The sequence below is a fragment of the Seriola lalandi genome, unplaced genomic scaffold (assembly GCF_002814215.2).
Source record: "Seriola lalandi dorsalis isolate HSWRI2012SDOR001 ecotype SW California unplaced genomic scaffold, Sedor1 jcf7180002054672, whole genome shotgun sequence".
Classification (NCBI taxonomy): Eukaryota; Metazoa; Chordata; class Actinopteri; order Carangiformes; family Carangidae; genus Seriola; species Seriola lalandi.
In genome coordinates, this window is record NW_019525225.1 from 2,022,383 (window position 1) to 2,047,821 (window position 25,439).

The 25,439-nt window shown below is 38.5% G+C and overlaps 3 protein-coding genes across 5 annotated transcripts; 2 read left to right on the top strand and 1 right to left on the bottom strand.

Moving 5' to 3' along the window:
* Positions 1–2,239: 2,239 nt before the first annotated feature.
* On the top strand, positions 2,240–6,947 carry LOC111666159 (cationic amino acid transporter 2). The gene is made up of 11 exons (XM_023421393.2): positions 2,240–2,609; positions 2,813–2,968; positions 3,149–3,305; positions 3,479–3,612; positions 3,960–4,182; positions 4,371–4,507; positions 4,979–5,081; positions 5,770–5,903; positions 5,988–6,154; positions 6,396–6,504; positions 6,614–6,947. The coding sequence occupies exons 1-11, from the start codon at positions 2,240–2,242 to the stop codon at positions 6,754–6,756; spliced, it is 1,833 nt and encodes a 610-aa protein (XP_023277161.1). The 3' UTR covers positions 6,757–6,947.
* A 940-nt stretch (positions 6,948–7,887) lies between these two features.
* Positions 7,888–16,890, top strand: kif20a (kinesin family member 20A). 3 transcript variants are annotated; one of them, XM_023421510.2, is made up of 19 exons: positions 7,888–8,042; positions 8,844–9,017; positions 9,352–9,477; positions 9,608–9,727; positions 10,031–10,169; positions 10,288–10,463; positions 11,197–11,296; positions 11,540–11,752; positions 12,047–12,158; positions 12,286–12,360; positions 12,885–13,028; positions 13,244–13,412; positions 13,510–13,662; positions 13,912–14,051; positions 14,385–14,487; positions 14,706–14,895; positions 14,988–15,073; positions 15,164–15,301; positions 15,818–16,890. In XM_023421510.2, exons 2-19 carry the CDS (start codon positions 8,850–8,852, stop codon positions 16,199–16,201), a joined length of 2,736 nt encoding a protein of 911 aa, XP_023277278.1. In that variant the 5' UTR covers positions 7,888–8,042; positions 8,844–8,849; the 3' UTR covers positions 16,202–16,890. The 3 variants fall into 3 exon arrangements, with proteins under 3 accessions (XP_023277278.1, XP_087034150.1, XP_087034149.1); XM_087178024.1 differs by lacking the exon at positions 15,818–16,890 and adding an exon at positions 15,650–15,779; XM_087178023.1 differs by lacking the exon at positions 7,888–8,042 and having other exon boundaries at positions 8,604–9,017.
* Positions 16,891–17,013: 123 nt separating this feature from the next.
* On the bottom strand, positions 17,014–24,009 carry cdc23 (CDC23 (cell division cycle 23, yeast, homolog)). The gene is made up of 16 exons (XM_023421512.2): positions 23,876–24,009; positions 23,184–23,256; positions 21,855–21,992; positions 21,700–21,742; positions 21,497–21,602; positions 21,238–21,370; positions 20,964–21,141; positions 20,769–20,866; positions 20,091–20,172; positions 19,512–19,665; positions 19,214–19,333; positions 19,042–19,117; positions 18,873–18,934; positions 18,579–18,657; positions 17,420–17,539; positions 17,014–17,329 (listed from the first exon to the last, which is right to left on the bottom strand). Exons 1-16 carry the CDS (start codon positions 23,986–23,988, stop codon positions 17,177–17,179), a joined length of 1,728 nt encoding a protein of 575 aa, XP_023277280.2. The 5' UTR covers positions 23,989–24,009; the 3' UTR covers positions 17,014–17,176.
* Between the last annotated feature and the right edge of the window lie 1,430 nt (positions 24,010–25,439).

Genomic DNA, 25,439 nt, shown 5'->3' on the forward strand with positions numbered 1-25,439 from the left:
AATTTAACTGTTTCATAGCTAGAAGAAAACTCTCCAGCTGTATGAAAGTTTGATTAGATAAAGAAAAACCAATTAGGAAAGAAACAGGCAGACCTCAGTATGTTAGAGCTGCTTGATCAACAAAAGGAGATTCAGAAATCCTGAAAGGTTTCCAGAACTTGTCTTCACAGAGCTGAAAACACTGACCTCCTGTGGAGGATGAGGCAACTGATCAAACACAGATAATCACAGTTTAGGTGAAGGGTTCGTTTTATGTATTACATAATACTGAAAGCAATTTCCAGATTTTGTAGTTGCCATATTGTTGTTCTTTATAAAGTTACAATAATTCAAACTCAAACACACAACTTTCTGTTGATAATAAGAAAATAGAATTAGAGGAGAGAGATTTCTTTTCTTTTACATTTTCTTTTTACAGCAGTTATTGGAGGTTGGGACAGGTTTCAGGATCTTGAGTTAAAAGTGCAATTAACTGATGGGGGCACTCTTAATTAAAAGTATTCCCACTCTAGAAATCCTCAGCTTTGTTAAACTTTGTGATGATTTTTAATGTTTTCATTCAGCACTGATCTTTTCAGCCCAGAGTAGAAAAATAAATCAAATTTAAAAAAGTTCAAATCATTTTAACTTTGTGTTCATATTTAATTGTAATAACTTGGTCAATGTATTTTTGTTCTTAGCAAAAAAAAAACAAAAACAAAAAAAACCATTGTAAATCACACAATTAAAAAAGTCCTATTTAATGACACTAAAGGTGACGCAAGGTGACAGCAATACTTTAAACAGGTCTCAGGATTTGGTTTAAATGAATGGTAGGGAATGTTGATTGCGTGCACTGTTCAATTTTGTTGCCCTCTATATCACAAATGAAACTTAAAAAAATATGTAAAAATGTATTATTTTAATAATTTTTTTATTTCAAATTTCAGAAAATGACATTATGATCCATTTCATCCATTCCAGGAATGATGACGTGTTCATTTAATAATTTAATTTAAAAATCCATACAGGAGTCATCTGTCAGAGATGACCAACAATTTAAAGAAGCTTAAGACACATTTTGATGCTCATCTACACATAAAATGAAGAAACAGACAAACAGAATGTTTTATCAGTCACTCTGTCAGAGTTATGACATCGTTTGACATGCCGGCAGCGTCCTCACACAAATCATTCGGATCATGTCTTTTTCAGAAATGGCACGTATGTCTGAAATGTAACATAATGTGTCAAAAATGTTGAGCTGTGAGGAGTTCATGGTGAATGGGTTTATCCTCACATATAGTGTGGTCTGGGCCAGATCAAAACACAGTCTCACAGACTGCTGCTTTCAGCTGAAAAGGTAAGAATGTCTTTCTTATATTCACTAAATAATCTGCTGGTTGTGATCAGTTAATACAAAAAGTTTGTTCAGTTCGTCTTAAGGTTTGTTCTGTTTTTCTTTTCAAATAAAAATATGTTATCTGACTCATGATGAATCACTGATACATCATGAAAACAGTAAAATAATAAATGTACATTAATGAAGCCGACATCTACTTTAATTTCTTCCTGTTTCATACACACAGGCCTTTATAGTAGATGGCCCACCGATGACATATGAAATAATTACAAGCAATGAAGGAGAAGTTACATTTGGTACTATTTTGTTATTCTCCAACATTATTTCTATATTTACATTGTGTGGGAATGAATACTATGAATACCTGTGCAGGAAGTGCTCTATGTGATAAGGATAATATAAGAACAGGAAGTTAGTGTGTATGTGTGCTTGTAATTTACCGATTGTGATTTGATTTGAAAAGTGATGTTGTTCATTTCTCAGTGATCTGAAGGCTCAAAAAACTGACTTTTTCCTGTGTCTATCTCAGATTTGCATTTTTTTTTTTTTTGTGGTTTCAAACTGTTGCAATCATTGTTCTGACTAAACAGTCTATAATTAAACAAAATGCTGCAGATAACTTTTAACCTTTAAAGACTTTATTAGTGTCTCATGTTTTTAATGGTAGCATTTTGATTTGTAAATGGACATATTACATTTTCTAAAGAGAAGTTTCCCTCCTTTGATCAGAAAATGTTATTGAGTTTTTATTTAAAATCACAAGCTATACCGCTGTCTACCAAGACATTTTCTGGTTTGTCTGTTGACTTTGCTTGAGTCAGTCCTCAGCCATACCATTTGTGTGTGCTTTGTCATGAGCAGTCCTAACAATGAACACAAACTGTCTTGATTAATAGGATGCCTGGTGCAAAGATTCTGCTGTTCCTGCAGAGTTTGTCCCGTAGGAAACCTCTGGAGCCTGAGGGTGAAGTGTCCAACTTTCGGCGGTGCCTGACCACCCTCGACCTGGTGGCTCTTGGGGTCGGCAGCACACTGGGGGCCGGCGTGTATGTGCTGTCGGGAGAAGTGGCCAGAGCCGTGGCCGGGCCGAGTATCATAATCTCTTTCCTGATAGCAGCGGTTGCCTCCATCTTTGCAGGACTATGTTATGCTGAATTTGGAGCTCGTGTTCCCAAGACTGGCTCTGCCTATCTCTACAGCTATGTGACCGTGGGAGAGATATGGGCTTTTATCACTGGCTGGAACCTGTTGCTGTCTTATGTCATAGGTGAGGATAATGTCTCTCTGAGTACATTTTCACTATATGATGGATGTTTAACTGTCATCTTAGAAAAATCTCTAGTAAATACTTTCTTTTCCCATAAACTTTTGATATCATGAGTCTCAAGTGTAAAGTGAAGAAAATATTTATGAATCTCTAGGTGAATTCACTCATTGTGTGTCTCCTTCTTGTTTGCTGTTGTTTTTAAGGGACATCAAGTGTAGCCAGAGCATGGAGTGGGACCTTCGATGACCTCATTGGAAATGTTATTACCAGCTCTCTGGGCAAACAGGCTGCAATGGATTTACCTGGATTAGCTCCCTACCCAGACTTCTTTGCAGCTGGCCTCATAATGCTCTTGGCAGGCAAGTTTCATAATTATATGTAATTTATGTGTGAAAAATAAAGGAAAATAACTTTAGATATTCACAATCTGAAACATATTTTTCATGTATTTTGAGTATTTTTCTATTTTTGATGAACAAACTTTGATTGGATTCAAAGTCATGATGAACTTTATATTTTTTTGTGTCTTTTCTTTCTAGGGATTCTTGCATTTGGTGTGAAAGAGTCAGCCATTGTAAACAAGGTTTTTACAGCAGTTAACATCGTGGTGTTGGTGTTTGTTATCCTCTCTGGCTTCATAAAGGGGGACGTCAACAACTGGTACATCGCTGAAGATTCTCTCCTGAGTGGATATGAGTGCGTGCCATTAATAAAAAACATGCTTTCCCCACACATGACTGTGTTTAGTAGAAATGTATTTTCCATAATAAGAAATATTCAAGTGATTTCCCTGTCTAAAATACATAATTATCAATCAGTTCATCGATTATTATTGAATGACCAAACATCAATGTGTCTGTTCTTTGCAGAAACCACACATCACTGAATGAAACCTCCAGATATGGCAGCGGGGGATTTTTCCCTTTTGGCTTTGAGGGCACATTAGCAGGAGCAGCCACTTGCTTTTATGCATTTGTCGGATTTGACTGCATTGCCACAACAGGTAATTTAAAGGAGGTCCAGCAAGAAAATTTCTTGTAACATAACAGCCACTGATAATACAGAGGGAAGGTAAAATAAAAATAGAAATAAAGGATCTGAATGACTTTCAGCCCCAGGTGGGTGGGACGTAATTGAGAAATAAACATGTTACCGGTAAATGTATACTTTTCTGGTTGTGCTTGGTGCTAATAAATGTTGAAAAGTATAGTAAATATAGTATAGCTAAAGACTTTATACACATTGTTGGACTATACATTGAATTTACACAGAATTTACACTGTAAGTGCTGAGGGTGCATAGAAGGCTATTGTATAGATTAGTACAAATTAAAATGTGTTTTTTCTTTAGGGGAAGAAGTTCAAAACCCTCAGAAGTCGATCCCACTCGGCATTGTGGCGTCCCTTCTCATCTGCTTCTTGGCATATTTCGGTGTGTCTGCTGCCCTGACTCTTATGATGCCGTATTATTTGCTGAGTGCTCACAGCCCACTGCCCGTGGCCTTTACATACATCGGTTGGGGCCCTGCAAAGTATGCAGTGGCTGTGGGATCCCTCTGTGCACTGTCAACAAGGTATGAAACACAGTGTGTCATTTACAAATTTCACTCTATTCCACCAATCAAATTAAAAGTTACATTTAATTTTCAGTCTAGGTTAGTTAATTTGTATTTTAAGTTTATCAGCAAAAACATCCCATTATCATTGGCGGAATAAACAACCCATTTGTTGTTGATGGAGTTATTTGAGTTTTTTCCCACAGCCTACTAGGATCAATGTTCCCGATGCCTCGTGTTCTCTTTGCCATGGCCAGGGATGGCCTTCTCTTTAGACCTCTCAGTAAAATGAGTGACAGACAAAGTCCTGTCATAGCAACTCTGGCTTCGGGGGTTGTAGCAGGTAACATATAGTTCCTATTTTGTTTTTGTTATATAAATCCCCTCCTGTTTTGATCTTAGGTGTTCATCCTTATGCTCAATGCTTAAATGGTTCATTAACACCCCACTGATTCTAAACGTCTAAATGTATTTATTTAGTTGAGGGACAATATTTGGCGAAAGGTAAAATTTTCCCTTTCAAGCTGCATAGTGCAGGGCTGAGTAAATCTGCTGAATAAACACTATGTGTCAACTGATGACTTCAGGCACACAGTGTATCTCAAACTGTCAATACACTTCCTCTGTAAACCCTGTCTCCATATGGTAGCCCTGTCCAAAACAACATTAGAGGTATATACATATGAGCAGATGACCCTCTCTTACCTGAATTTTGAGTATTATATCTCTGAAAAGTTAAGGTTGGAATATTATTTACTGGAATGAGTGTAAGAGGACATTATCAAGTTAATATAACTTATGCATGTCTTTTCAGCTATCATGGCATTGTTATTTGACCTGAAGGCGCTGGTTGACATGATGTCAATTGGAACCCTCTTTGCCTACACACTTGTTGCTATATGTATCCTCATATTAAGGTATGAAACATCAGAAGTGTTTATAGTAATGATATTATTACTGCAATCTTAATTGTTGCTATATTTGTTTGTGAGAAAGCTCATGTTTTATGAGTGGTGTCGATGCTGTGGCTCTATGATGTGTACATGGCTTTATAGCATCTGTAGGTGAAACAGTGTCAACAGAAAATGCTTTTGTTCATGTGTAACTCAATGCCTATAGATAGTCTCTCGGTATAGGTATAATAATAATCCTATAATGTAACTGAGGGCAGTGAAATTTGACAGTTTAAAAACTTTCATAAGAACAAGAAATGTCTGCAAAAACAATAAAAAGTTGTTTTAAAGGTGGGGAGACCAACAAAACTGGACATTTCTCTGTGCTGTGCTGTCAAATTGTATCGGTTAACAAGTAATAGTACACAATAGTTTGATTAACTGCTGAAACTGTGCAGTTTCTGCATTAATTCCATTTAACTGCCTTCAGTGGCTGATAATTACAAAAGATTGTTAAATAAGATGACACCTGTCTGGTGTGTGTGAGAAACATTACCGCAGACAGGGATTCACATAAATTTGTGTGAATCAGGAAATAACAAAGAAACAATAAAACCCCATGTTGAAGTCACAGCTATATCAATATATGGGCATAAATTCTATATTAACCCTACACCTTGGTACATTTATTTATATTTCCTCACTTTTACAGATACCAAGCAGATCCGAGCGAGGATTCAAGTTTCAGCAAACCAGAACCTTTTACAGTCAGTGGAGTATTAGGTCCTCCTTCACAAGCCACCGCACGGACATCAAAAAATGTGTCTGTTTTAACTGTCTTTATTAGTAAGTGATCTTTTTCATCACCATTCTTGAGCATTACATTGCATATAGATGAATAATGATTGGAACTTGCATTGTTCTCCTCAGTCTTTTTAGCTATCACCCTAAGCCTCTTCATATCTGGGGCTGTAGACTCCCTGCAGGCCCTTGAGTGGTGGAGTTTACTTTGCGTCTCTGTGATCGTACTGATGCTGGTCCTCGGTATCCTGATCATCTGGAGACAACCACAAAGTGCAACAAAAGCTGCTTTCATGGTATACCTCATCTAACTTAAGCTCTGGTTTCCTGGGAATAAATGTAATTAAGTAGTTATTTATTTCATGCGGTGAAATGTTAATACTGAAGTTATTAACTTGTAACCTGTAGGAAATAGCTCTCAACAAAAAAAATGGCAAACTGGTGACACTTCTGTAAAGTTTTAAACAGGGAAATTGGGTATTTTTTCTTTGTTTTGATTTTGCCTGTCACAATGTTTCTGCTTTTTCATATGTACAGGTTCCTTTAGTGCCATTGCTTCCTGTTTTCAGCACCTTTGCTAATGTCTATCTTATGGTTCAACTTGGATCGGATACATGGATCCGCTATGCAGTATGGATGGCAGTAGGTATGTGATCAATCTCACTACAAAATACACAATTTCATTTAAACAAAATGTGCCAAAATATCAAATAATGTGAGCATGACCAGTGGTGATGTCACTTTTCTTTCAACAGGTTTAATCATCTACTTTTGTTATGGTGTTCAGCACAGTGTGCAGAAGCAAAGGCTTCAAAATTCACACAACCGAGTCAGTATTCACAGCATTACCACTAATATAGTACAAAACATTGAACCTGGACAAGATTACAATGGCTAAACAATGTGACGCTATTGATTGACTGATAAAAACATGCAATGGGCACAAGTGCTTTGATTTCAATAAAAATGTGGCCAAGTTCAGAAAGATAAAAAGCATTTCCCTCACGACCTCTGACCTCTATTTTGTTCTTGTTTTCTTGTGAAAAATCTATCTATCTATCTATCTATCTATCTATCTATCTATCTATCTATCTATCTATCTATCTATCTATCTATCTATCTATCTACTTGCAGTATTCCTGCATGAGGCCTCATTCAGTATTGTGTTTTTATTTTACTGTTTCACTTCTTGATATTGATACACCACAGTCTTGGAGTGAGCAAGATTTTTATAAAGAATAATATTTAATGGTAAAGCACGACTATTTAAGTATTCAAGCCTATATCTTGGAGATAAATGCTGTAAATAAATAATGTCCTTGCAATGTGTAATTAAGTATATTGTAATAAATATACCAGATTTGGCCAAATAAAATCGTAGCATTTAAGTTCCCTGCATCTCTTTATAGCCGACATGGTTCACAGTTATCTCACGTTTATCCAGTTTAGCATTTTCATATTTTCATATTTAATATTTTAAATGGCTCGTGGCAGGGATTTCTTGTATTACCCATTGTAGCCTTTTTGTATCACCTTCTGTTATCATGTAAAATGTAATAATTTTTGTGATATGCATTTTAAATAAACATGGCATTTTAAGTTTTGGGTAAGCAACTCTCCACCTTCTGCCTCCTGTCTCCTTTTCTACTTTCCACCAGAGACAGTAGAGAAACTGTACAGAGGATTTTTGTTTCCACTCGAAATGATAGTGCTCACGCCCACTTCCGCCTTGTTTTCTTTCTTACTTGCTTGCTTTCTCTATTGTTTGTATTGCATATGTTTTAAAATCCCTGAAATGAGCGTTGTTAACCCATGCCGACTGACACATATTTTCATGACGTGCCATATTTATTTACAACACGTGATAGGAACATATGAAGGGCGTCCTAGTTTAAGGAGGCAGAGTTTATACAGCCCACCATGTGAACCTATGTTAGCCAATCAGAAGGCAGACAGCAGGACGCTTTAGCCAATCGGTGACTCGGAAGCGCATTGTTCAAAAACCAAACGCAGTCCGGTAAAACAACTCACCAGAAAGAGAAGTAGTTAGTCACAGGTAGCTTGATTTGATACAGTTTAACCCAGTGCCTCCAATTTCAGCCAAGTTCTTGAGATTTTGGCGTTTTTCTCAGTAACATAAGAGGTTATTAAGACTTTGTTCGCTGGAAACTTCAGAACTTCGAGGTAAGTTAAATTAACCTTTGCTTAAAGGTGGGTCACTCCATGCTAAACAACAGTAAAGCTGTTCATCACCGTAAATCGTGATTATAATATATATATTTTTTCAATCCAGGTTATGTTTGATGTAATAACGTTACAGTTTCTCGTATGCGTTTATGTGCAACGTTAATTTAATGTATTCACGCACTTACCTCGTGTTGAAAAGTGTGTTCTCTATTTATCATATGTTCCAAGTAGCTGAGGCACAAATAGCAAAAAAGTTAACCTACATGCATTAAAGTTGGCATTGTTACCTTGAACACTTGCAGTGCCCAACATCTGTAAAAAAAAGTGTAAGGACATTCATCTAATGTAACTTGCTTCGGTAAAAAAAAAAGAAAAAAGAAAAGAAGTTCATTAACATTTTTATTGATTTCAGTGATGAGATTCTTCTGCACCAGTATTGAACTTGTCAGGACAGGTGAAATAATTTTCCTGTTTGACTGCTCAAGCAGGTGCTGTTTGGCTCTGAAGGGCAAAGAAGGCTTCATTCAGTTTCTGTGTGTTCTCAACTTGTCTCATGACACACCCTTGCTTTTTACTAATCCCCTCCTACAGTGAGGTGCTGCCTAAAGACTATCAAAGCTATAACACTTGAGTCCTTTAATGTGTATTTATGCATTAATTTTCTGCATATTGTATCCTAATGCAATATGCAAAGGGCCACAACAAAGTGGCTTTTACGTGGATTTTAATGGCTCACAGCTAAATTTGAAATATGTTGTGATTATGTCATACTCATGAAGATTTGTCTTCTTGCAACAGGTAAGTATGGCGCTGTCTTTGTCCTCCCCATGTGGATGCCCCTCCGATGAGGAGGAGGAAATGGCTGTGTTTGAGTCAACGGCAGCAGAGCATGGAGGTCTGACCAGACCAGGTCTACCCGAGATTTCTGTCATTTCCCCTGGCCTGGACCCCCGGCCATTTATTGCAGGATCGGTGAGAGTTGACAGGAGTATGCTTTGTGTAAATATATCTGCAGTGTACTTTGTGAAGTTTCCACTGTAAACAAATGAGGTTTGTTTACATTACACATTTCTCACCAAAACACATCGTGTGTATTCTGACGATCAAACAAAACATGTTAAACGCATTTACTACCTCATTCAATATTTGCAAAGCCTTTTATTAAATGTTTTGAACCCTATGATTTTTACATTGACTTCCTGTTTCCACCCATTTACTGGTTTAATGAATGAGCACATGAAAACAATGATTTAAATTCTTCCATGTCAGCAACAAGCCATTAAAAATTTTAAATTTGTCTTTCCAGAAATTAGCAGTGAAACCTGGATTGGTGAGACAAGGAAGTGGTGGTGAAGGGAATACTGAGAGGGTGAAGGTTTATCTGCGCATCCGGCCACTTAGTGAGATGGAGAGAGAGAAAGGAGAAGAACAGGTAAGACCTTCAGTTGCAGGATCAGATGTCACCAATTAGGTATTCACGATAACTGCAGTCATGATGCATGTGCACATTCATTCGTTTTAGTAGACATATTCACTGTGCTCAATTTTTCCTCTTCTGTTAGGGTTGTGTGGCTGTTCAAGATGAAGAGACTCTGCTGCTTAAAGCACCAAAAGAGTCTCAGAACATGAGGACGGCAGAGAGGGGCATCACCCAGAGCATGCACAAGTTCAGTTTCTCCAAGGTACACTTGTGCGCAGTGTTTACAAAATATTTATATAATTGGTTTCCAACCTGAAATCATATTGATTTTGTTGAAAAATAAATAAATACATGAATAAAGCAGTGGTGCTGGTGGGAGAGTAACCTGCGTGGAAGTGAATGATAATTTCAAACAGGCTTTTTTTTTTTTTTTCATCTATATTGATGGTAAATATGGGCTGATGGGTGTGAATAGCAACCAATGTCAGTAATAAACAAGGAGGATGCTGGAGTAATTTGATTTATGTATCACATACTGATTATTTTCATTATCCATCTTTCATAGATCTTAGGGCCAGAGACCACACAGCAGCAGTTTTATGAGTGCACGATGAAAAAGATGGTGAAAGACGTGCTTCAGGGAGAAAACAGACTCCTCTACACTTATGGTGTCACCAATTCTGGAAAGACGTACACCATTCAGGGTAAGATTTTATTCTTGTCCTAACAGCACTTGGAAACATCGATAGAAAGCCCAGGTCTGATCGTGATGTTAGTGTGTGCAGCTTTATGAAATGGGTTTATTTGTGCTTTGACTTACAGGCAGTGGTCAACAGGCAGGCCTCCTACCCCGAGCTTTAGTGTCTCTCTTCAGGAAACTGCAGGGTCGTCTCTATGGTGCCATGGACCTGAAGCCTGTCATGTATCAGGATGTGAGACAGCTTGAACCCAGTGAGGTCAGGGTGGAGGAAATCCGCAGAAACTCTCTGCTCAAAGAGGTAAACACAAAGTAAACCAAAGATGTGAACCACTTTTCTTATAAAATGAAAAATGCAATTTCCTTGTTGTTCCAATGTGTCCTCGATTGTTTCTATGGCTTTGTGCCAAGTACATTTTAATAATGGACTTTGGTATATTTATTCTTTTTTTTTTTTTTTTTTTCATAATTTTCAACAACTCATCCTGAACTTGGACATAGATACAGATTCTTTATAATTGAATGTCAACTAAGCTGTAGTGGGTAGTAATGTATGTTTTAAATCTAGAATTGACTGAACTGTACCTGATATGTGTCAGACAATTCAGTGCCCTATGGAAAATGTTTAGATGATGACCGACTGAAAACAAAGACCACTAACAACAGAGGAAGTAGTGTATTCATCCAATTAAGAGTAGAAAGGTTTCATGTGAGTTGGACGATTGGAAAATGATCTTATTAAAAAAAATACTGTCCGTGTCTATTCTGCAATTATTATTCCCATCAACGTCTGACCTCTCAAATAAAAATCTCCAGCACATGTTAGCTAAACAAGTTAGACATGAAACTGTGGAAGACAATTACAATTGCTGCCATTTCATGAGACCTTTTCAGAAGTCTTGTCTTAACATTTCATATTTGGGTTCTGCTATTTTTATATTATATCTGCTGATCTGGGTAACCACACTACTCATAAAGATTTGAGTACCCTCTTTCACATATAGGGGCTGATGTACTCCTCTTGTGTGTTACAGGATGACAATTTGACTTCTCGTCGAGGTGGTACCACTACAATCTGGGACAGCGGCATCGGAGGACTCTCCTCCACAAGTAACATTACCAGCCAGCTGGAAGGTGAGAAGGACTGTCAGTGTTGTATTTGACATACTCCAAATTGAGATCCAAGTCAAATTATTGATTTTAAATTGATTCAGTTCATTTAAATTCACATTACAGTACAGGAATTGAATGTTGACTGTTGGCCCTCGGAACAAGTGGTTAGTTTACTGACTGTCAGATTAGATCCTGAAATGTGTGTAATCATATAATCTTTTCCTTTAAAGTATGACACACACTGATGTTTGACCCTCTCCGCAGACACTGACAGTGTTTGCCTGGAGCCGGACAGCCTTTCACACAGTGGTGGGGACAACCTGGAGGAAGGGGTGCAGTTTTCTATCTGGGTGTCCTTTTATGAGATCTACAATGAGTTCCTGTATGATCTGCTGGACGCTTCACCCTCCCTGCAGCCAAGAAAGAGAGTCACACTGCGGCTTGGTGACGACAAGCAGGGCAACCCCTTTGTGAAAGGTAACACTGACTCATTCACAGGAGTAATATATTGTACTTTAAATGAGTTTGATTACTGTGGTATATATCAGTTTGAATCTGCTGAAGCTCAATCCCATTATGCAACTTCTCTCATGTGATGTGTTACATTTTATTAAACAAGAAATGATGTTAAAGGAAACTGCAATAGATGTTTGCTCTGTTATGATTTTGAAATGGAGCACATGAAACATGATTTGTTGCTCCTGCTCCTGCTGCTGCTGCTTTTCATGATGCAAGAAAGTCATTTTTTGCTTCTTGCTGTTGTTATGTCAGACCTCACCTGGATCCAGGTCCGCAGTGCAGAGGAAGCGTGGAAGGTTCTGAGGGCCGGACATCGTAACCAGAGCTTCGCCAGCACTCATCTCAACCAAAACTCCAGCCGCAGGTAGGAGCACACTGAACACTTGCCTTTCAAAAACTTATTTTGATTGATTGATTGATTTATTTTATCAAACAGACTTGTTTGACTTGCACTTACAGCTTCTCTGATCCCAAATTTGTCACCTACACAGCCACAGCATCTTCTCCATCCGTGTCCTGCACGTCCGGCCAGAGGCAGATTCAGGCCCGGTAACGCACATCAGCGAGTACGTTATCTTATTTTCCCCTACTTGGATGTTCCTAAATTTCACAGGTTTTCCGCAGGTCTTGAAGTCTTAAAAAGCATTGGTTTGTTTCCTCATAAAAAAGATCTTTAAAGGCATTGAAAAGTCTTAAATGTATTTAACAAATGTCATATTCTTTCCTCGAGCCTGCCATAGGTACTGATAGTAGTTTAGTTTAAAATGTTTGTGTATGTGAAGAGCTAAAATTCATATGTAATTAATATTAATTGGTTATTTTCTTTTAATTCACCATTTTCTACTGCTTATCCAGGTCCATGTCATATATAATGATTGATTAATATTATTCAGAATTATTGTATTGAAGTGTTGACAAAACTGAGATATTCATGGACTTGGCAAATAATTCCAGTCATCTTATTATTTTCATAGATATTATTCATACTTTAATCCCTGCAGAAACCCTGATTACAGTTTTGTTTTATTTTCATCTTGATATATTTTGAGTTTGTTAAAGTGATAAAAAACAAAGTGTGTCTCTTTTTTAGATTGACTGTGTGTGATCTGGCTGGGTCTGAACGCTGTAAAGAGCAGCGCAACGGTGAGAGGATGAAGGAAGCCAACAACATCAACACCTCCCTTTTAACACTGGGCCGCTGTATTGCTGCTCTGAGGCATAACCAGAACAACAAGTACGTGTTTAACTGAAACTCTGAATGAAGGCACACCACTGCTGATCATTTTAAAAATTGAATGTGGCAGTGGTAGTAAGCTAGTAAGTGGACCTGTTGAATTAGGATTATTTTCTCATGGTTATTTTTGTCACAAATACTTCTTCTGATCATAATATATTTGAATGAGCTGTTTGAGAAAGCAAGATCTTGAAAACCTCACAATGCCTCCACAGATCACGACCCCCTCAAGTGGTGCCCTTCAGGGACAGCAAACTGACCCGGGTGCTGCAAGGTTTCTTCTGTGGCAGAGGAACCTCCAGCATGGTGGTCAACATCAATCCATGCGCCTCCATCTATGACGAGACCCTCCAAGCCCTCAAATTCTCTGCTATTGCTACCCAAGTAAGAGACACTGCTGTGCATCTAACTTCTGTGATATGCAGTGACTGATTTAGGGATAAGACCAAAGACAAATAAAATAACCCTCATATCATTTCAGCTGGTCCATGGCCCATCCACAAAGACCAGAGTGGCCTACATCCTGTCTCTACTGCGCGAGCCGGCAGGAAACGGTAACGAAAGCACGGTGCTGGAAGAGGAAGAGGATGAGACTGATGTTGAAGACGGAGACATCACCATGTTAAACACTGAGGTAACGTCCTCTACCAAAATACATGAGAGCTAAATATTCACTATTTTTTTTGTCTTCACAACCACTTAACCAGTTTTCTTTCCTCTGCAATACAATTTCATCTATAAAACTATCTTATAATGTTGCATTGAGGCTTTCAACAGGAGTGTTCTGCATATTTAGACACAACATCTAGATGATGCCTTTTAAGGTAATCTAAAACCAGTAACAACTCAGACAGCTCCTAACAGCTGACTGTATCTTTTTTAGGCTTTGCTGCAGGCAATCGACGTTCTGAAGAGAGAGGTGCATCGCCAGCGGGAAGAAAAAGAGGTTCTTGAGGCCAATGTGAGAGAGCAGGTGGTTTCTGAGATGATGGAGGTCATCACTGGGATGCAAGATGGCTTCAGGTGTGTGTGTGTGTGTGTGTGTGTGTGTGTGTGTTGTAAATCAAAATGTCAGAGTTTTTAAAATGGCTTTTTATTATTAAGCAAGTTGCATTGAGGACATGTGTTAGAAGCATTTCTAGCAATGTTTTAGATGTGAATCTAACAGTTCCCTCTTGATAGAAGTTGCTATTAGGTTTAGTAAAGTAATTTGAGAAGAACATGGTATTCTTAATGAAAGGATTATTTGAAAAAGTCCACTCTACAGGAAGTCATAACATAAAGATGTTAAAAAGAAAAAAGTTTTACTTTGAGATCAATATAGATCCTAAGAGGTGGCATCTTTTTACCTTGTAGTGAGACCTTGGAGGCGGAGAGGGCTCTAATCGAAGAGAGGTATGAGGACAAGATAACTAACCTGCAGAAACATTTGAAAAAATTCTACAGCCAGGAGCTGAAGGTGAGAGTTCATGATCAGCCTCAGGTCTGCATCACTTTCACGCAGTGTTTCAATACAAAACATAATCTGTCAAATTTACACAAATTTCCCAAATGCAGTCAGTTTTCACGATGCCATCATATAGTAATTGTAATGCTGTTCCTGAATCTGTGCAAAGATATTTGAATCTATGTGCTATCAATTTTCACAAATTAATTTCTTTCCATCATTTCTCTCAGGAGCGTGATCAGGAGATTGAAGCTTTGTCTGCTGCCCTTGAAAAAAACGAAGATGCTGAATCGGTCTCCATGTTAGTGCCGCCAGGAGACGAGCCTCGGCGTTCTCGACGGCTCACCGCTCAGACAGAACTTGGCAAACTGCGTGCTGAGCTCGACCGCTGCCGCACCGAGCTGCTCACCAAGACACAAGGTACAGCCTGACTGGAAGACTGCTCTGATGACCTGTTCATGTTAGGATATTGATGTTGGTAGCTGACTGTCTTGTTCTTTTTGCCTATACAGAGCTGACAAAGCTAAAGATGCAGCTTGAAGTGCCAGGTTCAACAGGCACCGGTGCAGCTGACCGCAAGCTTGAGGAAGGTCAACGGGTCAGTCACTGTTGCACCATGACAAACACAGTGGTATTTTTTTTACATGTGACCCTCCAATAGACTAAAGTTCTGACTCTTTCTCAACAGAACCTGCGTCTGCTGCGTCTGGATTTGCAGAGGCTGGGGGCGGACCTTCAGTCTGGTGAACGAGCCTGCTGTCGCAATACAGGAGGGGAACGGCTGCGTCAGGCATTAAATGCTGCAGATGAGACACTTGCCAAACAGGTACAGCCACAAATATGTATGAATGGTATAATACTAAATAATTTTATAAACTAAGGTCATATCATAGGGTGCTTTATCTTCTGTGTTCTGAGAGAGGGCACCCAAAAACTAAGACAAATTGTATATTTACCCGTCCCTGTGATGCCTACATGTAAAATTTCAGTCAGGTCAGAGTTTTGATAGTAATTATATTTCTCCTCAATTTGATGCTGATTAGGAATGCTCTAGCTTTAAAGAAGCTTTAATTCATAGATTGATAGTATTTTAATGCAGCATCTGTACAAATCTCAATACAAAATCCTTTGTTTTTCTCTCCCTCTACTCTTCACTAACAATCTTGATGCACAGCCAGCTTTTAAACTAAATCTGGGTTTCTAACATTTGCACCAGGCGATAAGTGCCAAAGCATGTTCACGAGCTGCATTTAGCCTCGCTCTCTGTCACTTACCCTCCAACCTTATCCTTCACCTTCACCTCTGTGGTCTTGTCTAACCCTGTTGACTGACTTCTTCTTAGGACCAGATCCTGGTGGAGCTGCTGAACAGCCTGATGCTGGTCAAAGCTGACTTGAGGCGGAAAGGAGAGACCCTTGCCCAGATACAGGCCACCCGGCCCCAGATGCCTCCCTCTGGCTTTACTGCCTCTGCCTCCACCACACCAGGTTCCTGTAAGAAGAGGGGCTGTGGGGCCACCACAACACGTGATGCTGAAAACCGCCCTCCACAGAAACGGCCCTTTTTCCAGTCTCTGTTCCCGACACGCACTCCAACGCGTAAATACAACACTCGAGCTGTTGAAGAAACAAACCTTACCCCCTACACACGGATCTTGCGATCTCGTCAGCAGTCTCCGCCTCCCAGCCCTGTCCCCACCCCTCGTAGTCTCAGAGGGAAGTACTGAGCTATTTATAGCTTCAGAGGGACTGTGTCCTTATCAATATATTATGCAACAACATGAGTCACACTCGCTGGTAACTTTATAGTATTTTTATATTGTTTTTTATATGTTCACTGTTTGCAGTGCAGTTGACGTTATGTTGTCATGCCAAATACAGTTATAATGCCAGTAAAATGCTTTAAATGAGGTTGCAGTATACTACTAAGGTTATTGAGGTGGTTTTGAGCTATAAAGTTGCTCAGAGTGATATTTATGGGCTGTATGGTAATAGTGCATGTGTGTATAATTAACCTCTGCAACACCTCAACATGCCTTTGCTGCAAGTATTTTTCTTTTCCACAATAAAATCAATGAAAACATTGTTTTGAGTAGTTGAAAGAAGATGCTTTTTACTAACATTTTTGAAATATTTTTTTACTGTACTAATATCTTCATTTGATTCACTAGTGTTTTCATATCCTGTACAAAATACAAAGAAACAGTCTTTGCATAGGTGGTTTGCTGTATTTAAACAATTTACATAATATATAAGCATTGTTGAGGCATGATTCACAATGTGTTTGTGTTGTACTTTTTTTATGTTGTGTGTTAATAGTTCAAAGTGTCTCTTTGTACTACATGTGTGTGCTGATGGATTCCTTTCATTTGTGCTTTTTACATTGTTAACCAAGCATTAAATGATACAATAACTACGTGTGTATTTAAATCTATTGAAAAAAAAATCCAAAATCAGGCTGCCATTATTATAAGAGCTTTGTTTATGTTTGCAGTATAGATTTCAACTTGTCCCAGACAAAAATGATCAGGATTACAAATTTTTACAAACAAATGTGATTTTAATGTCAAACAACTCTGTACACATCCACATGTAAATCTTTCCAACAGTCCTTTGTCAAAGTCTATCAAGCCGCCAAGAAGTTTCATGTCACAGGATACACAAATTGTCCATTTCAAGGCCAGTGAACAGCAGGGTGGGTGTCAGGGTGTAAAGGAGATGAGATTCAGAGGAGAGACCCTCCTGACTGGAGTGTTGTTGTTTGACAGCTGAGAGAAGAGATCTGCTGATGGCGTCTCAATCTGATCTCTGACCTGCGAGATCTGCCTCAATAGAGCCTTTCCCTCTTCACGAGCCTACAAACAGACCACCAACACCAGTTATTGTTACTGCTACTTACACTCTACTAGTACAACAGGGTGCTCAGATTATTCGGATACACTTACATCATTGTAGTCACAGCAGCGCTGAGCGCAGAGGGATGCCTCATCGTAGCACTTGTTCTTGAAATAGTACTGACCCAGGTACCGCAGGGCTGTGCTCACCTCAGCGTGCTCCAGTTGTTCCTGTCACAAGATTTTGTTAGAATTTGATTGGATTTTTTTTATGCCTTACTATACTATGAAATTTTTAAGACTTACTATACTTCTTTTTAATCTTATTATACCATGACTTTTCATGCCTTACTATACATGACATTTATATGACTTACTATACTGTGAATTTTTATGCCTCACTATACTATAACTTTTTTTTAATGTCCTACTATATTAAAACTTTTAATTCCTTACTATACTATGCCATTTTTTATGCCTTATTATAGTATGACTTTTTAGGCCTTACTATATAATTTACTGTATATAATTTTTGTTTTGGTAAGTAGCATAAAGGGAACTACAACTAGCACCTCCATATGCAACTTCAATAGTAAATATCCAGTCAGAGATGATGATGATGATTATTATTACTTATACTTTTATACTTTTTTTGGCCTAGGTGTTATACAGCTGCTTACATTGCATGTGTTTCTCCACAACAACCCTGAGTGAATTCAGAGCACAGACACAGCCTTTTTGACCAGCTTGTCTAGTCTCCTTGTGTTAATGTCTGACATGCTGCTGCCCAGCAGACCACAACATAAAAAAGGACACTCAAGGCACCTGTGTGAGCTGCCCAGTTAGTACACCTGTTGTCGTGCTGCTCTTCAGCCCAGCAAAGTAAAGAAATTCTTTTTTTTTTTTAAAGAACATGCAGTAATGCAATTTGCATTTTCATTTTCACATACTCATGGGCGTTCTATGACCATATTAAAATGAAAATTGAAAAGCTATTGACAATTAATTTTCAAAAACTTATCCTGCTCTACAGTGACAATATTCAAATACAATAAGCAAATAGCGTCCACAGTCCATCGCATTTACATTTACATTCACTATGCTCTTTTGGGGTCAAAATTAAAATGAAAATGCAATTTGTCAGTCCTCTCATCAAGGCAGGTCATCATTGGTTTTATATTCACAGATTACACATTTACGCAAACATTGTCTGAAACAAATCTACTTCCATAAAATTGCCATATATATTCATAGGCTTCAAAATGCTTACCCCGCAAGAGAAAATGTCTTGGATGTAAAGCATGTAGCACTGTGCAGCATCATCAGATTCGTTCAGCTGTTCATGGAGCCTACCAAAGGAATAAGCAGAATTCACATTTACCACCTATTTTTGGGTAGCACAAATAACATGTTGACATATGACAATGAAAAAAAAAACAAAAAAACCTGCAGATCAGATCTTCATTTTGTGCTTAAACATTTAAGAAAATGTGATGTTTACTATGTTTTAAGACCACATGAAGTTTTACTGATGTTCTTCAAATGTTTAACTCACGACACTTACTTTGCCAATTTGAGTAGAGCCATTTTCTCTACATCTCCAACAGAGTACGCCCTCCAGTAACACTAGATAAAAAGACAAATGGTGTCTCATTGTCTAATCAAACAAGCCAGAAACCTTAATGAGTTTCATTACACACACCAGGAATCACTAATAGTTGTAACATGCAGACCTTCTTGGCTTCCACCTGCTGTGACAGTTTTTCGTAGCTTTCACCCAGTGCGACCAACATGCGCGAGTCGTTGGGCCTACAAGAGCATATCATAGTATGTCAAAACAAACAGTGACCGTTTATGGATTATGAATGTTGCATATGTTAACGTATTTGGTTTCAAAATCCATACCTGAGCTGGTGAGCCTTTCGATAATAATATAAACAGTAAAAGGGCATCTTGAGGATTTCATACGTCTGACCTAAGCCATACCAGGCCCGGTAGTCCCGCTTGTTCACTTCAATAGCATGTCTGATAGAAAAAACATAAGGAAAAATGAGGAAACAATGTTCACGATATCAATTCAGCTGGTCTAAAGCTTGTGAAAGGTCTGTTAATAAGTAAAAACTCCACAATTCAATCACTGAAAAAGATGCTGAGATATCCACCAAACATACAGGTTTTCTATGCTCAACCTCTTCAGTCTGACCTGTAGGCCTGGATGGCAGCTGAAGTGTTCTTCATTTCCATGTATTCATGGCCCATGAGGGTCCAGGCGCCGAGGCAGCGAGGGTTCAGTTTTAGGGCTCGCTGGAAGTACAGAGCTGCTTTCTCATGCTGAGAGCGTAAGCTGTAATAGTTACCTGTGAATAAGAGACATGAATTATCAGCACAAAAACAGGAGTTTTTGTTTACAATATCTGAAGACTACAGCCCTCTGTAACCCTGAAGAATAAAAAATTTATATATTTTCAATTTATGAAACCCTAATGTTGTCTAGTTTGTATTTTATTTTTACTTATTCAAATGAAGATAAAGAGTTAAAAGAATAAAACACAAAAAAAATAATTTAGAGCAGAGAAAAACCAGTGCAATACAAAAACTGTAGTTGCACTTGTAAAGCTCTAAATCTTTTACATTTTAAAAGATTAATTAGAAACAATAGATTATCTAAATGATAATACAGTTTCTGGATGAAGTGATTTTATCCCTTCACAAAAAAAAAAAAATGCTGTAGCACTGCACTTTTGTGAACAGTGACATTTGATCTGATTAGCTCAATGCTTACCGATGACACAGCACGTCTCCACTCTGTACTTGTCGATCTCCACCAGGTTGTGGGCCAAGTAGCTCAACTCTGGCTTCATGCTCTGTGGAAGCATGCATCACCGTGAGACACAGAACCAGACTCTTTCAATAGTGACTTTTTTTCCCCACTTAGATCCTTGGCTGAAAACTTGTGAACCCCTGACATAATTCAAAGGTCAATTAAAACCTTGAAGGTCCTTGTGCAAGGCACTTTGTCCCTAGTGGATGATATTATTTGGACCTCTATTCACCCTGTCAAACAGCTGAGGGAATATAAAATACTACAGCAAGGAACAGTTGCAGTGTCAAAATACAGAATTTACTCCTCAACAGCTGCAAGCAAAAACAGCAAGTTCAGCAACGCTTCTATTTCATTATCCGTGTTGTGTTCACCATTGGTAGTCGAGGCAGGTAAGATTCAAGCAGGGAGTGACCGTGGGTGTCTACATAATCGTTTACAAAGGTCTCCGTCTTCGCCCGTCGATGCAACAACTAAAACTCTCAGTTTTCGGTCCTCTAAAAACTCCGGAGTAGCATGGACGGGAGGCGAAAACGTAGCAAAAGAGATGCATTTTAAAACGAAAACGTAGTAGTGTGGACAGAGCCTAAGTAAATTGTCAACTTCTTCAGCACTAAGTATCACAAGTACTGAACTCACCTTAACATAGAGGAGGTTGGAGAATGTGTCCATGTTGTCAATGCGATACGGATCCTGGTCCCTCAACTCATTGAACAGAGCCAAAGCTTGGTCAATATCTGAAATGAAATGAGACAGAAGGATGTAAGACTAAACCCTACCCCCATAACATTCTTCTGACAGGCAAAAATCTTATTCATTAGGTAAAAGATATACCTCTGATGTTGTGGTAGGCCACAGCAATCTGGGAGATGATATAGGTGCTCTTCGAAAAGCCGGCCTCGATGAGGTTCTGGTATTTCTGCAACGCTTCTTTAATCATCTGCAGCTCTGTGTACATGTGGGCCATGAAGAAGTCTTTAATCCAGCTGTCTGGAAGAGACAGTGACTTCAGCTAGGGAGAAAACCAAAGAGGACAGGTTACATGGTATCATGTTGTTTTGAGGATTGATTTTTGGGTTCCTAAATGCGTAAAAACAAACGTTTTTACCATTTCAATATTGGTGACAAGGTTACTGAGCTCCAGCCAGGCTCCCCAGTGAAGAGGAAGTGCGTGAATTGCCTCAACAAACACATCCACAGCCTCCTTCAGCAGATCCAGCTTTCGTAGCACCACCCCATACCTGTGCTCCCACACACACACACACACACATACGTATGCACACGTCATATAGTTTATCAGCAGTGTCCACCCTATTCCTCTGCACAATATAGGGAAAGTGCATACAGATTGGAGGAAATGTTCTTACAGGTACAGCGTGAAGCCGTCCAGCTCTCCTGCATTGTGCTTTTTACTGAGCTCAACCCTCAGTTCTCTCAAGGCCTCATTGCGAACCTGACCCTTCTCCAGAGGACCTAGAAGAACACAGAAAAACATATAAAAGATCAGTATTAAAGAGTAAGAAAAGCATTTTGTTCTCCTTTTTTTTGGTCCAAACACTCAAGTCCTCACCCAGACTGTCCACTGTCTCATCATCCTTCTTTTTCTCGCCTGACTGAAGACAAAGAAGGATACTTTTCAAAGTGGTTCACATGTACTGCTATCAAAGTAAAAGCAGTCTTGTCATGTAATGAATATGAACGTGCCAGATATCTGCAGACTCTTACCAGATAGCGAGAATACATATAGAGGAAATAAGCCTTCTGACTGCAGCAGCCTTTCAGAAAGTAAGCAGCACGGTCATACTCTTTCAGGTCAAAGTAGGATTTGGCCAGTGTAAGTGCATCCAGGTCTTGTGCATCATCCTGTATTTTTGGACAGACAATGAACAAGAAAAGTCATCCTAATCATCTTTATTAAATCTACTTCTATACTGCAAAAAAAGATGGATCTAGTAGAAAAACACAGAACTACTTTCATAAATTAGTAACTGTATGGTCGACTTCAGAACATAAAATCAACAGCTAATTTTTCTCTCTACATAGAAAACTATGAGCAGGGGCAGTATACATTCAGTAACTGGCAATTAACTGGCTAATCAAACCGAAGATCTAATAATGATGTTCTGCAACTTTTGACTGTTTAGCCATTAATCATTAATTAATGCTCAAATCCATTAAGCATGTTCTGGTGATATTCTACATTTTTTAACAGTAGTCAGTACATCCCATGAAAAACACAAAAGCAACAATCAATTGATCTTGATACAGAGAAGTGTCTGTGTACAAAGCATGATATAGGTATATTGGCATGATATATGATGTATAGCTAAGCACTTACACTGTTGACAAAAACAATTATCACAAATCATACAGTTGCACAAGCAAGCACAAACATCCTCATACTGTAGTTGATTTTGAGCCAATCCCAGCACACCAAGTTCATGACTGAAAATAGAACTCAATGAATGCACCATTTACAGTGCCACACTACAGTGCCAAGCCGCTCTTGGAAGCTACTTAACTTCTTCTTTTTAATGACAATATATATTTGTGACCCATTTTTAAAGATACACATTTTCAGTTGAGGTTGCAGGACCATTTAATGGAGATCAGGAGATCATTTATGATATTTGCATGATGCAGCCATAAAACATGCAGTCTTGGGTTTAAATACTTCACATCGTACACCTTCAATGAAGAGGTGGAACAAGGGAACATACTGTCCACATGTTTTAGGTACTTCCATTAGACAATCAGGGAGGCATGTGGTCAGGCCCATATTCATTCTGCAGTATGAAAATGACCCCGAACATACAGCCAGAGTTATAAAAGACTATCTACTAACTTTACTTTTAGCACCTCAAAGGTTTATACTACATACTACAATATATATATATATATATATATATATATATATATATATATACATACATATACACAAAAACACACACACACACTGATGGACTAAGATGATTTCTTTCAACCCTAAGGCTTAATAATAAGGGGGGTTAATAATGATATAATGAAAAGCCTTGTTCCTTAGAGTGTACAAACCTCAGTAAAGGGAGCTGATGGGGGTAATTCATCCTTGGGAAGAGGGTCCAAAGCAAATGCCAATTCAGAAGCCCTGAAGTGTAAACATAGGACGCATGTGACATAACTGTGACATTGATTAAAGTCAGAGTCATTTTTAGATTTTGAGTTTTTGTGCTATCACTCCAGGTTACTTCTTGCAGCAAGAAAAAAGCAAACACCAAAAATTGCAACAAAATTGCTTCTTCTTTTTTAAATCCAGCTTCCGTCCAGTATATGGCTGCTAACTGATAACAAATAACAACAAATAGAAGTTGAGCCCAGTAACGGTTTAGGGAGCATACATTACGTACATTGATAACATGTGTACTTATATGTAATACAGTCAGAAAACTGGGAGCGAAGTTACACACTATTTCACAGTGTTTTTTCCCTGGATGCACTTGATGACTTTCTATAATGAAAGCGAACATCCTTTTTGAATTTATAACTAAAATGATGATTTAACGACGCACTTAGCTGAAATATAACGTTAATGGTTTGCAGTTAATATATTCAGTAAATAGCATTAGCTAAATTGATAAAAGAGACTTGTCAACAGCACTGCTAATGTAGCTAACAGGTAACTTGGCGTTAACGTTCAGTGTCAGTTACCGAGGTAACAGAGCAGAAATACAGGCAGCTAATGGCACATTAGTCACGGTCAGTCTCACCACTTGGCGCTGTGTAGCAGTCCTCTTTCTTTACAAAGCGATATGACCGATATTAGCTGTTTCTTGATTTGCACCAGATCTCCAAACTCACTACAGAGAGCCGCCATTTTCATATTTTATCAAGCAAGTATGTTATTGGTGGACGTTACAAAGAGGTAGTCCCGCCCACCAAGAGTGGCATCACTTCCTCTTCCTCTCAAAATAAAAGTCATGCTAAATATTTGGTCAGAAAAGCACAGCCTTTGCTATTCTAATGCTGTTATTTTTGTCATATCACATAGCACAGGTAGTTGTCTGATTACCTGCACATGCAAACCCGCATTTTGTATCACAGCCACATGTACCTATCCATTTAATACTCAATGCAAGTTCCATATACTTCATTACATAAAGCAATCATTATCAAGCATAATGAAGAACAAGAGTTTTCAGTAGAAAACAATGACAAAAACTGAAAATCTAAGTCAGAATATATTATAGAAGCATACCTCTCTTCAGCCACTTCAATAATAAAATTAATTTCAAGGTCCTGTTTTGTGTCATTGAACTAATTCTGATAAATAAATAGGGGGGGGGGGGATTACATGATGTAGCCTATTACATCATAGCTTACTTTGTATACACACCTGTGTTGTATCCCTTTAAAATAACAATAGTAGTGCTTTGTTTTCTTAAGCTGCAATCATATAGTGCGTAAAGACATGAAACATCATCAGAGCTTTCCCTCTATATTTAGCCTTTGGAGGGGTTACAGCCTTCGGCAGGGCTTACAGCTCTTTTAGCCCTGAGCTTACAGTCATACACTCATAACTTCAAATGTGGGAAATCCCCACTATTACCCCAGGGCTTAACCCTGCTACAGAGCAGGGTTATCCCAGACTCTCTGAGGTTATAGCCAAAGGATCAGGGTTAAAATAACTGAAGTGGTGGACTGGAGTTAGATCCAGACAATAGGATTTTCAGTGTTCAATCAAATTACTGTGATCTGAGCAACTTCTCTGATCATCATATTTGTGGTATGAAATGTTACAAAGAGAGAAATATTACAAGCATATAAGCAGGGCAATACAACAGAATACACCATGGCTCAAGTATTCCATACCTATCAAACCCTCTTAAAGACTATTAATTACTAAAGCCTTGTTGATGATGTAAGGCATCGAAAATGCACTATATATAAAGAGCTGTCAGACACTCAGTCATTATTTATGTCTTTAGAAAGGCTCTTTGTTGCTCTGCTAAACCCAGCCCATGTTCTGTCAATATTATCTGCATTTGCCTGCACAGAAACAGCAGTAAATTATTTCTTCAATATCCAACTGAGTATGAGTTGTGAAAGAGCAGGGACATTATGATTCTTTCTTGTACAATAATGTGTCATAGTTGATTGCCTGCCCAGCTCCTGCCACTGGCCTCTGTGCTTGGCCCTTCTTCACTGGCGCAGAGCTGACAGGACTCATCATGTTCCCGTCCATCAAAATCAGCAGCATTGCATAGAAGTACAAGCACAGCTTCTTTGTGCATGATATAGAAATTCTCACTTTTTCCCTTAAATAATGATTAA

Coding starts and splice junctions, on each gene's coding strand:
- LOC111666159 (XM_023421393.2), top strand. CDS start 2,240: ATGCCTGGTGCAAAGATTCTGCTGTTCCTGCAGAGTTTGTCCCGTAGG. Junction 4,508..4,978: donor GGCTTCGGGGGTTGTAGCAG/GTAACATATAGT, acceptor ATGTCTTTTCAG/CTATCATGGCATTGTTATTT. Junction 6,505..6,613: donor TGCAGTATGGATGGCAGTAG/GTATGTGATCAA, acceptor TTCTTTCAACAG/GTTTAATCATCTACTTTTGT.
- cdc23 (XM_023421512.2), bottom strand. CDS start 23,988: ATGAAAATGGCGGCTCTCTGTAGTGAGTTTGGAGATCTGGTGCAAATC. Junction 20,173..20,768: donor CCAACCTCCTCTATGTTAAG/GTGAGTTCAGTA, acceptor ATGCTTCCACAG/AGCATGAAGCCAGAGTTGAG. Junction 18,935..19,041: donor AGCAGGTGGAAGCCAAGAAG/GTCTGCATGTTA, acceptor CTTTTTATCTAG/TGTTACTGGAGGGCGTACTC.
- kif20a (XM_023421510.2), top strand. CDS start 8,850: ATGGCGCTGTCTTTGTCCTCCCCATGTGGATGCCCCTCCGATGAGGAG. Junction 10,170..10,287: donor AAAGACGTACACCATTCAGG/GTAAGATTTTAT, acceptor TTTGACTTACAG/GCAGTGGTCAACAGGCAGGC. Junction 12,361..12,884: donor CCGGTAACGCACATCAGCGA/GTACGTTATCTT, acceptor TCTCTTTTTTAG/ATTGACTGTGTGTGATCTGG.